Here is a 12,358-nt window from a genome sequence, read left to right on the forward strand (position 1 = left end):
GCCACCACCACCATGTGACAACGACCATGTATGCACACAACGCGAGTGAATTCCCGCTTTCACCTCTGCCGCATCGCTCTTGCTGTTCCCTTTTCCATGGCAAACATATCTACACACTTTTTTTTCTCGAATCAACAACAGGTCCACAGACTTGGTAGTAACTGAAATTAAGAACATGTGCACAAACTTGGCAGCTGGTTCAGTAAAGTCAGAGCACATGGTTGTTTGTGCCGCCGTATTTGCCGTGGTTTGTAGGGTGGGTCTCTTGTCTATGATGCGCAAACTTCGGATCTCAAAAATAGAATGATCCCGAGAGCTAGCCTGGGTCATCAGGCGTGACGCAAATACTATGACGGCACACATACACCTACGAGCCAAGGCCATAATGGCCTGGACCAAATGCATCTCCTCTCACCTGAACGCCAGACCCTGGACCATGTACGCAGCAACAAAATACCATCATGCTGAACACTATGCATCACCATCACCGTCATCATCATCAATACCAAATACGTACAAACCATTACTAGCAAACATCATCCACCTCTGCACCAGAACACAGGACCACATACAGGTTTCAACTGGTTTTTCACTTTACAGTTTATTATTCAGTACCACCACATCAGATCAGGCACTCCGGAGTACAAAAGAATGGTTCAGTGTTAGCGCAAAAAAAAAAAATGGTTCAGTGGCAAGGGCTGTCCTGCTCGCAAAATGTAACAGCACATACTACTGAGAAGATCAACTATACATTGCAGACAACTTGGGTGATTTGCACCCAGCAGGCACCAGAATTCACAGCAGAAACCAGCACTTGGACCCGTTCATGTAGACATTTTACCTTTTTTTTTGGTTTGCCTCCCCATCTTCAATGGGTTTCCAGTAACCCTTCCACCGACTTCTGCTTGGCAGCTGTGAGCCATGTAACCTACATTTTTTTTTTGAAACAATAACCTACATTTTACATTCTACTGCTATAGGCCACCATGCCAATATACGTTTTTTTCCTTTCTTGTCAGACACTATGCCGATAATACTGACCACTACACATGCGCTTGAATAACCATCAGAGCAGACCCAAGTCAGTTTCACGATCTTAGCGCACCTGGAGCTAATAAAAGAATACCCTGGTCTTCAGATTCCCTTTGCTAGGGGCAATAAGGAAATGAGAAGAAACCAACAGACATGATTGAGTATCGGCCCGATGATCAGCATATAAGATGCAAAAGAGTAAGTGCCAGATGATCCAGCAATATCCTAGCCAATTGTACTCCAACAGTCAGCTGCTGCCTGGTAGCCCACCCCATACTGGTGCAGGTGCCGAGAGTAAAATGAGTCATTGTACATGCTTTTTGGCAGCTCTGATGCGCCAACGAGGGACAACGTCAGCTCTGAGTCTGTACATTTCACCTTTCCATAGACATCATTGATGACATATTTCATGAAATCTTCCTTCAGAGAGCTAGTATCAAGAAGAGTATCTGATTGAGGGATGAGGCCCCAGTGATATACAATGTTGGGTTTGACGACTGTATGATCAACTTCCTGTGATGAATTGGGGTCACACTCAATGCCGTTATCTTCCAGCTGCAGACCACAAGTTAAAACCATTTAGATTTACATCCTTGCACTAAATGAATAGTTGAGCTGCGTGAGTATGAAGGAAAAACAACACGACTGCACTGCAGCAAACAAACCTTGAGAATAAGGTAAGGAAAGCGGGATTTAACCCATCCACTCCAATCATGCAGTTCTTCAGAAGTTGGAGCACATAGAGCAATGCGAAGAAATTGTTCATATGTTGTCGAATATGGGAAGGGTTCAAAAATCCATGCCCACTCAAAATCATGGCTACCTAGGTCCTGTGCCAAACAATAAAGAACTATTAAGAGTTGATGCAAAAATAAACTCGAAGTGTTCAAGCAAACATATGTGCACTGGTCTAGTACTAGAGAAAACTGAACCGCAAAAATATTCCAAGATAAGCTGCATCATGTACAGTTTTGTTAAGAGGACAGACAAGGGCGAAAATGTATGCTCACTGAAATGATATTGTGAACTAAAACTTCAGATGAGTATCAATGAACTAGGTGTATAGTAAAATGCAAAAAGTAAATATAGTCAAGTACTTGAAGTGAAAAAGGAACACGAGATAGGTGTCTATGTGTCAAGCTAGATCATTTGGAATGGTTGAGATGCAGAAACCATAGTGGTATGAAACAGTGGATTAGTTGTCCCTGGGAAAGAAATTTAGAACAGGAAAGAGTGCCGAATACATGTATGCATGGAAGATCTGAATTTGTGGCATAGGAATGTCAGAATGTGTTGGTTTATGTAAAGCATTAGCAAGTTGACCAATCTCAGCTACATATCACCAATCCACCATCATTATACTAAAAAAGGAAAGCTACTCCCTCCAATCCATATTACTTGTTACAGCTTTAGTACACTTTGTTTCAATAAATGACTAAATATCTAGACCATATAGAGTTTTAGACAAAACCTCCTCAGAATAACAAAATCTGTGCATTTCACAAACTCCACCAAACTTCGAAAAGCAGGACGAACACAACTATAAGTGAAACTACCTAACTTACTGACCTTGGTCAAAACATAACCACGCATAAGCTCCTCTCTGATCTTCCTGAAGGTACCTTCCGTCATATTAGACGCACAGAGCTCCGGCGGAGAACAAGGCATCACTATGGGCATTAAACACCCATCTGAACGCGTGCAGTTAGTTTGCTGACCATGCAGATCTACTGGAATATGCCAAGGCCAGTGAGCAAATATCTCAAAGAACATGGTGAATAGACCATTGGCAGTGGCATTTGGAAATCTCTGACAAACATATGCTGCAAGAATCGCCAAATGAATCCCAGCAAAGAAACCAAGCAACTGCAAAATGGCATAGGACATGTCAACATGACACGGTCAGACCAGAATATAACTGAACGGCAATCAGCAGCACATATTACAAAACATACATGGCAATGAAGTCCCCGCCTCCTAGCCCATAGTTTTATGCATCGCAACAGAACTTGGAACTTCTGCATGAATTGTTAACAAAGAGAATTTGAAGTGAAAAAACAACAATAATTTGAAGTACTCTTGTGTAAAAGTAACAATGAGCAATACCACAGTCACATTAAATCAATGGAAACAAGAGCACGGATAAGAGCAAGTAAATAAATCAAAGGAAACAAGAGCATGTTAAGCGGGAAGTGCAGAAATAGATGAATACAAGAGTAAGTAAATGAATCGAGGAGAAGTGTAGATTCAAACATGACTACTTTGGGTCCTCATGTACAATTATGTAGGGGACAAAAATGTGACCGAGTGCTGGTGAAGTAAATTAGAATAGACTGTAACCTCTTGATCCGGCACTAGCTGCACAATCTGCTCATTAACACGAACTCCAGACAAACTCTTCCAACTCCGTGAATCAAGTCGCCGAAGATACTGAGGACTAGATGTATTTATAGCCTGCATGAGCAAGTAAACTCGTCAGAATATAGACCTTCCACTTTTAGTACCACGTCTGTGAGACAGTCATGATAAAGATAATTTGGAGGATCATACTCCACATATATGGATTTATCTTGTAAGTATCATTTAGGGTGCTGAACTCAGAAAAACTGCAGAAGCATTACTACAAGCAAAATTAGATGTTCTAGATGTGAGTTCTTTCGATCAAGGTAAATTCTTTGCAAATGTGTTGATCAAACAAAAAGTCGGTGCGTACATGCGAATATGTGGTGGCTTTTAGGCCTGCTCAGCCCGACTCCTTGACTGACTGCTTGGCAAGCAGAAAAATAGAATTATGTACTGTGCCCCTATTCCTAGGGATTAGCAAACCTCATTCGGTAGGCGTGTGATTGAAGCACAACAATAATATTGGTCACTATCTGATCCAACTCTCCAATAGATCCTTAAGATTCAAAGGGGAAGAGCTTGTTACACGTGGACCAACAAGCAAATTCACCAGCCATAGTTAATTTTGACAGGGTACCAGTTAGCATGGCTTGAAGCCAGATTTCATGCCTTTTGCTGTGATAAGCCTGACGAGAATTGGCTTGATCATGCACATATTGCTGTGAGCAAATGAACCAAGTACAGGGCGTTTCTTTTTCGAGCATCAATGTTTTTCAGGCTAGTTTCGAGAAACAGCTGGTACGAAATGGGTGAGGCGATGACGTACAGTGGACTTCTCCTGACTAATGATCAAATGACATTAGACGTCCCATAGTTTTTTTTGCAAGGCTGGGGTTAAATGTGGGGTGTGATGTCAAGGAAAAGAAGTGAGATCTTGTCACACAGATAGAGAAGTTTGATGCCCAGGATGAGCAACATGTGTTATCCAATAATCTTCTGGATGTGGTGTCAGATATCTGGTATGATTATTTTGAACATCTAAAGAGAGGTAGAGGGGTGCACAATAGTTGTTAGCTGGTAACCCCAAGTCACTAACATAGTCTTTTTCCACAGTGCGGCAAAGGCCATCAAAGAGAATGTTCTATCATGTGTACTGGGGATGGAGAGTGCAAGGAAAGTCAGGATTGTATTTGTGCACTTCTAGAACTTCATTTGGTTCTGAATCAGTCAGGTTTGACACCGGAAAAAGGTATCCGAGGTTCAGGGCCATGTTTGATGATTTTAAGGTGCCAGATTTAAAGAGATTATAAACTACAGAGTTATACCCTTGGCTCCTCAGATCAGAGGCACTTCAACTATCTAGAACTAGAACAATATCGTCCTAATGGTAAGCTGCTCACTAACAGGTTCACTCCATGAGTTAAGGTAATTGCACATAATCAGACAGGATTCGTAAATACAGGTATAGTTTTCTAGAAGGGGTGTCAGTGCAACAAACTTGCCTGAACTGCATCAAGGACTGGGAGCTGGGCGTATGTCAGATCAACAGAAATCCCGCTGAATCTAAATCGCATCAATGGAACCTTGGCATTTTCCACAGTCTGCAGTCCTGATACTTCCGGCCTGCACTTGAGAATTTGTCGCAGAACAGCAAAAAAGTGGTACTGCAAGATTGACATGACATGCGTTAGTATCCTGATGAAGCAAAGGTGGAGAAAGACGGAACACAAACGACGATACTTACCGGCAGGTTTGCGATACAGGGACCAACACATAGTGCATCGATGTCAGATTCAGGTCCGTGAGCCTTGAACAAACAAAAATATTTGATCAGCCAAGGCACTTGATTTATTGCATCATAAGTGGCAACTAGAACAAACAGAAGGTGCACACATATGTGACAAGGCATATAACTTATAATGGCACATCCAATTAACGCTCAGAGAATGATCTGGGCATAAGGTCAGGCACTATAAATAACAGACCATTTTCTGCTCCTGTATTGTCTCTGCTAATAGGTTTGCAATCTACATTCCTTGCAATATATGCCGGATTAATTGGCCAAAAGGTGTGAATCTCTAAACCTAGGCATTACTACAAACATGAAATTCCAAGGAAATCTGAAATTGGGGATAATCCAACCAATTTACTAAACATGGAATTCTATAGAATCTTGAAATTGAGCATAATCCAACCAAATTACTACTACGAACATGGAATTCTACAGAATCTTGAAATGGGGGATAATCCAACCAATACGGTCAACCCCGCGAGCATTCAGAGAAATCATGACCACATCATTTTGGTAAATATCTTGCGTTCTTGCTTACCCCTAATGTGTAAGAACCATAGGTGAGGACCGTAGCCGTCACCCGCCTCGGGGGGACCCTCTCCTGACAGGCCACCGTCTTGACCCAATCCGTCACAATCTGCAAGAGCAAGCAGCGAAAACACAAGAAATCAGGAACTCCAGCCCGACGCACACGCGCGCAATACCCAATTTTTTCAAGCCAGAATCACACGCCCCAGTACCTTCTTGAGCTCGCGGATGACCTGCTCCCGCGTCTCCTCCTCCTCGGGCGTCGGGATGGCCCCCTCGTCCGTCAAGAACTGCATCACCCCCAAGAAAGGAAAGCACGAGATTACTCAGAGATAATCGGGGACAGCAGAGAAACCGGAGGAATCGGGGGATGGCCGGGGGCTCACCTGCACGAGGGAGTGGGTCCGGCGGTAGTCCATCTCGAAGAAGTCGGGAGGGGGCCGGTGCGCGACCGGCCAGGGGAGGAGGCGGCGGCCCGCGGGGAGAGGCGGCGGGGGCGGGTACATGAAGAGGGGTAGGGGCTGGGGCTCGGGGGGCGCCGGGGCGGCGTGGGTCCAGACCGGCAGGTCCGGTGCCATCGCCGGCAGCGGGCAGTAGGCGGCCATGGCGGGGACGGCGATCGCCGGCGGCGGAGGGGACGGGGAGGGAGGGAAATTCTCCTCTTTTCCGTCCGACGCGTGTTGCGTGAGGTCGGCTGGGGTTCTGGGGTTCTGCGCTGTGGGGAGGACGGGATGGGGAGGTGGGGAAGAGGGAGGCGGCGGCGGTTTTGTTGCTGTGTTTTGGGCCGCCAGCTGATGCGGGGTCGTGTCAGAGACAGCGCCGCTGGCTCCGGGACATCGGCCGTTCCAGAAAGTTCGGTCCGGTCTCCAGCGATTTGTGGTCAAGAAACTGGGCGTGGGTTTTTTTGTGACGCGTCAAGAGTCGGCTATGCCAAAAAATTTGATTTCTAGAAATTAGGAGATATTTGTAAATTTATGATACTCGGGCCGTCACAAGAAAAAACCCCAATCCGGCTCCTCGCTCGGAACCCAAACTCACTTACTCTCCTCTCTCGCTCCGTCCTCTTCTCCCCCCTCTTCGATTCCGATCCAATCTGATGCAATGTCGAGCTCCGGCAACCATTCTAGCTCCAACGTTGACATCGACGAGGAGCTGACCCTCCGCATTGCCTTGGAGCGGTCCAAGGTGGACATCGGGCAGCTCCGGATCTGCAGCGTCGCCGCAGCGCGGACGCCAAAGGTGGGCCCTCCCGGCCCGCGCGCAGCTCTGCCAGGGCAGCGCAGTCCGCTCTGCCCTCTTCCCCGTTCGGCAGGTCCTCTGCGCGAGCAGCAATGGGTGCTAGTGCGGTAGTGCCCGCGCCGCCCGTCACAAGAGGCAGCAGGCAAAGGGAGAGGGACACGGCGGAGCAGTCCGTGCGCCGCCACCGCAGGATGCCGATGGAGCTTGACGAGGACAAGCAGCCCCTCGCTTGGGTCTACCGTCGATTGCTCACGACGAGCGGAGACGAACGCTTGCCGTCTACAACTTGTCATTGAGCAGTCGGAGCGTGAGGCGGTGGAGGCGGCTCGGTTTGGCAAGCTAAAATGACAGTAGGACATGTCCGTCCGACGGATGAAGGGGCTCATCGTCCTTTCGAACGACGACGACAACCATAGCTCCTCCGACAACGACACCGATGATCCACCACTTGTAGTACACACCTACAACTACGCGGTGACCGGAAGGGCAAAGGCCCGGCGAGGAAGTGGTGAATCTTCGCCGTCTCCGTAGTTAATTTCTAGTTATTTACTTCCTCCGTCCGGTGAAGAGTGTACATCTAGTTTCAAAATTTGTCCACAAAAGAGTGTACTTCTATCTTCCCAATGCACTTTAAAGTAGAGAAAAATACTTCTCTCTCATCACACGGTAATCAAGACAAATAGCAATCTACACATGGTCTTCTTAATTTTCACATGCACTTAGCTCATTGGGGTTGGGTAATTAAAGAGGAGAGAGATGGTGGTTTGCACCTTTCCAATGCATTTTTTACCTAACTCCATAATCTGTTCTAAAATTTCTAGATGTACACTCTTCACCGGACGGAGGAAGTATATCTCTAGATAGAACTTGTCCGTCCTATGTGGATTATGTGAACTTTGAGTAGCTTTTGAAGATCCGTCTGTGATCTTTTGGTGATCGGAATGTGCATATGTAGCTCCGTTTCATAGCCAGTTCGATGATCTACATAATTTATCTTCATGTTACATGGTTAGTATGGATACATGTATATTGGATATGAGGAGTGTGGATGTGAAGGACATAAATTAAGGAGTGCCCGGTCAATGTTTGCAGGCGCGCCCAGGCGCATTTGCAGGAGTTTGAGGGGTTGAATTTGACAAGTCCGGCTGTAAATGCTCTTACATGCCGAAATGAAATGTGTATCCTCGAGTTCTCCCGAGAAACTTAATTGACTTTGTACATTTTTCATTGCATGAAAAGGAATGAAGAGCTAAAACAATTGTGGGGCCTTATAGAGCATGATCCACTCATCAAAATGATATGCCTGCACTGGCTGAATGGACATACAACAGGACCCGCAAAAGGGTGTATCCAGCATGGCACATGAGCATTGTAGTACGGCTAGCCGCACCTGTTCGACCAATTTTTTTTTCTTTTTCTTTCTTTTTAAAAGGAGGAGGACCCCTAGCCTCTGTATCTGGACGATGCATGCAACCATTTTATTAATTATTCACACAAACCTTACAAAGTCATACAACAGTCAGATTAAAGCCACCGTCTAGGCAACATCTGTCGCTACTTCTATCCAGTTGATGAAGCGATGCTGATAGTCTGAACCTAATACCAAAACAGACCTCGCAGCCAAACCTACCATCTAAGACCTGAGGTCCCAACCAGGACGCCTGCCGGGTATGGGGCACCCACCAGTCCGGCGCACTTCTCAACCAGGACGCCTGTCGGGTATGAGACCGCCGCAGCCGCCTGCCATCAATCCATCTTCAGTGTTGTACTGCTGCATCAACCTTGCCCGGTCTAGCTGCCGTCGACGCCACCACGACGCCAGACAGCGCCACCTCCCAGCGTGAGTCTATCTCCGCGCATCAGGCGTCGAGTCTCCACGGCGCCATGCCGCCGAGATTCGCCGCCATCAATGTGTAAGCTGAAGCACCGCTCCACCAAAAAGCCTTCCACTGGTCCCTCGGTCCGTGTACACCTCCACGAATGACGCCCTCAAGAGGGAAACGACACCATAGCGCCGCCGTCATCTGATCTACTGATCTAGGGTTTCCCCCGGAGGTAGCATAGAGTGACCTTGAACTTCTTCACAGCGATGCCTTCAAGAAGGGAACGACGCAGACAGCGCCGCCACCGCCGGCCTTGGAACCTAGCCGAGAGCAGGTTTTCACCCAGATCTGTTCGAAAATCCTCCCTCAAGCATCTCGTGCACGGACCGCCGCCATCTCTACCGGGGACTGGACGAAAGGGATCTAGGCCGCCGCCGCCTGACCGGCCATGGCACCACCACGGTGCCTACAGCCGGCGCTGTCAGGCCCACCATGCTCGCCTGTAGATGCACACCGGAACTGTCGGCTAGTTGGGGATCGTAGCAAATATTTAAAATTTTCTACGCATCACCAAGATCAATCTATGGAGTCATCTAGCAACGAGAGAGATGAGTGCATCTACATACCCTTGTAGATCGCGAGCGGAAGCGTTCAAGAGAACGGGGTTGATGGAGTCGTACTCGTCGTGATCCAAATCACCGATGATCCTAGCGCCGAACGGACGGCACCTCCGCGTTCAACACACGTACGGTTGGGAGAGACGTCTCCTCCTTCTTGATCCAGCAAGGGGGAAGGAGAGGTTGATGGAGATCCAGAGGCACGACGGCGTGGTGGTGGAAGCAGCGGGGATCTCAGCAGGGCTTCGCCAAGCTCAGCGAGAGGGAGAGGTGTTACAGGGGAAGAGGGAGGCGCCAGGGGCTTAGGTACGCAGCCCTCCCCCCTTATATAGGGGCCCTGGGGGGGCGCCGGCCCCTGGAGATCCCATCTCAAGGGGGGCGGCGGCCAAGGGGGGAACTTGCCCCCCAAGTCAGGTGGGGCGCCCCCCACCCCCAGGGTTTCCAACCCTAGGCGCAGGGGGAGGCCCATGGGGGCGCACCAGCCCACCAGGGGCTGGTTCCCTTCCCACTTCAGCCCATGGGGCCCTCCGGGATAGGTGGCCCCACCCGGTGGACCCCCGGGACCCTTCCGGTGGTCCCGGTACAATACCGGTGACCCTCGAAACTTTCCCGGTGGCCGAAACTGGACTTCCTATATACAAATCTTTACCTCCGGACCATTCCGGAACTCCTCGTGATGTCCCGGATCTCATCTGGGACTCTGAACAACTTTCGGGTTACCGCATACTAATATCTCTACAACCCTAGCGTTACCGAACCTTAAGTGTGTAGACCCTACGGGTTCGGGAGACACGCAGACATGACCGAGACGACTCTCCGGTCAATAACCAACAGCGGGATCTGGATACCCATGTTGGCTCCCACATGCTCCTCGATGATCTCATCGGATGAACCACGATGTCGAGGATTCAAGAAATCCCGTATACAATTCCCTTTGTCAATCGGTACGTTACTTGCCCGAGATTCGATCGTCGGTATCCCAATACCTCGTTCAATCTTGTTGCCGGCAAGTCACTTTACTCGTTCCGTAATGCATGATCCCATGACTAACTACTTAGTCACATTGAGCTCATTATGATGATGCAATACCGAGTGGGCCCAGAGATACCTCTCCGTCATACGGAGTGACAAATCCCAGTCTCGATCCGAGCCAACCCAACAGACACTTTCGGAGATACCTGTAGTGCACCTTTATAGCCACCCAGTTACGTTGTGACGTTTGGCATACCCAAAGCATTCCTACGGTATCCGGTAGTTGCACGATCTCATGGTCTAAGGAAATGATACTTGCCATTAGAAAAGCCTCAGCAAACGAACTACACGATCTAGTGCTATGCTTAGGATTGGGTCTTGTCCATCACATCATTCTCCTAATGATGTGATCCCGTTATCAATGACATCCAATGTCCATGGTCAGGAAACCGCAACTATCTATTGATCAATGAGCTAGTCAACTAGAGGCTCACTAGGGACATGTTATGGTCTATGTGTTCACACATGTATTACGATTTCTGGATAACACAATTATAGCATGAACAATAGACAATTATCATGAACAAGGAAATATAATAATAACCATTTTTATTATTGCCTCTAGGGCATATTTCCAACACGGCCCGCCCAAGCCCATCTAGGCAAGACCGGATCGGCAATCTCGGCCGCCGCCACAGGGGCGACTCCGCCGCGGGGAGGTTGCGCCTCCGCTGATGCCGCCGTCTCGCATGCCGTAGGGATCCCGCCGCTCCTTGCCGCCGGATCTCCGTCGAACGATGCGCCGCCACCGCCCGGAAAAAACGCCACCACCGCGCGAGGGATAAGGCCCAGCCACCGCCATCATAGGCCAGGCTTCGCCGGTGAGACCTCAGGCAGCGACAGGACGTAGGAGGCGAGGGGGGGGGGGCTAGGGCCAGCGGCGTGATCGCCCCCCGTGTCGCCTAGGGTTGGCAACACAGGGGTGGGTGCGAAGATTGACCAAATGTGACATAGATTTATAGAAATTTAACAATTTCTGATGAGTGTGAGGGTATTTTTCATAATTTGATACATCCTACTGAATATACATCCGAGTTGTCTGACCAGAGACATAAGACTGTCTTAACGAGTGGGCCTAGCTAATCAGTTCGGGGGAAATATTAAAGTAGGATACACCATATCGCAAGGTCCTGACTAGATGGTAAAATACGACAATATTGTTTAACTAGTAGAAAGCCCGTGCGTTGCTACTGAAGGAAATAAGCCATAGAGGCAATAATAAAGTTGTTATTTATATTTCCTTATATCATGATAAATGTTTATTATTCATGCTAGAATTGTATTAACCGAAAACTTAGTACATGTGTGAATACAGAGACAAACAGAGTGTCACTAGTATGTCTCTACTTGACTAGCTCGTTGAATCAAAGATGGTTAAGTTTCCTAGCCATAGACATGAGTTGTCATTTGATTAACGGGATCACATCACTAGAGAATGATGTGATTAACTTGACCCATTCCGTTAGCTTAGCACTTGATCGTTTAGTATGTTGCTATTGCTTTCTTCATGACTTATACATGTTCCTATGACTATGAGATTATGCAACTCCCGAATACCGGAGGAACACTTTGTGTGCTACCAAATGTCACAACGTAACCGGGTGATTATAAAGGTGCCCTACAGGTGTGTCCAATGGTGTTTGTTGAGTTGGCATAGATCGTGATTAGGGTTTGTCACTCCGATTGTCGGAGAGGTATCTCTGGGCCCTCTCGGTAATGCACATCACTATAAGCCTTGCAAGCAATGTGACTAATGTGTTAGTTGCGAGATGATGCATTACGGAACGAGTAAAGAGACTTGCTGGTAACGAGATTGAACTAGGTATTGAGATACCGACGATCTAATCTCGGGCAAGTAACATACCGATGACAAAGGGAACAACGTATGTTGTTATGCGGTTTGACCGATAAAGATCTTTGTAGAATATGTAGGAGCCAATATGAGCATCCAG

At 47.8% G+C, this 12,358-nt stretch overlaps 1 protein-coding gene across 1 annotated transcript; it reads right to left on the reverse strand.

The window, feature by feature from the left end:
* Positions 1 to 569: 569 nt before the first annotated feature.
* On the reverse strand, positions 570 to 6,458 carry LOC123051475 (nuclear poly(A) polymerase 3). The gene is made up of 10 exons (XM_044474357.1): positions 6,082 to 6,458; positions 5,908 to 5,985; positions 5,706 to 5,804; positions 5,120 to 5,182; positions 4,878 to 5,039; positions 3,373 to 3,486; positions 2,988 to 3,050; positions 2,602 to 2,898; positions 1,698 to 1,862; positions 570 to 1,587 (listed from the first exon to the last, which is right to left on the reverse strand). The coding sequence occupies exons 1-10, from the start codon at positions 6,298 to 6,300 to the stop codon at positions 1,258 to 1,260; spliced, it is 1,590 nt and encodes a 529-aa protein (XP_044330292.1). The 5' UTR covers positions 6,301 to 6,458; the 3' UTR covers positions 570 to 1,257.
* Between the last annotated feature and the right edge of the window lie 5,900 nt (positions 6,459 to 12,358).

The sequence above is a fragment of the Triticum aestivum genome, chromosome 2D (genome assembly GCF_018294505.1).
Source record: "Triticum aestivum cultivar Chinese Spring chromosome 2D, IWGSC CS RefSeq v2.1, whole genome shotgun sequence".
Lineage (NCBI taxonomy): Eukaryota > Viridiplantae > Streptophyta > Magnoliopsida > Poales > Poaceae > Triticum > Triticum aestivum.

Bases quoted from the DNA above. Each gene is read 5' to 3' on its own strand.
- LOC123051475 (XM_044474357.1), bottom strand. From the start codon at position 6,300: ATGGCCGCCTACTGCCCGCTGCCGGCGATGGCACCGGACCTGCCGGTC. The intron at 5,986-6,081 runs GTGAGCCCCCGG...GGGGTGATGCAG, and splicing joins GGACCCACTCCCTCGTGCAG to TTCTTGACGGACGAGGGGGC. The intron at 3,487-4,877 runs GCAAGTTTGTTG...TTGCTCATGCAG, and splicing joins CAGTCCTTGATGCAGTTCAG to GCTATAAATACATCTAGTCC.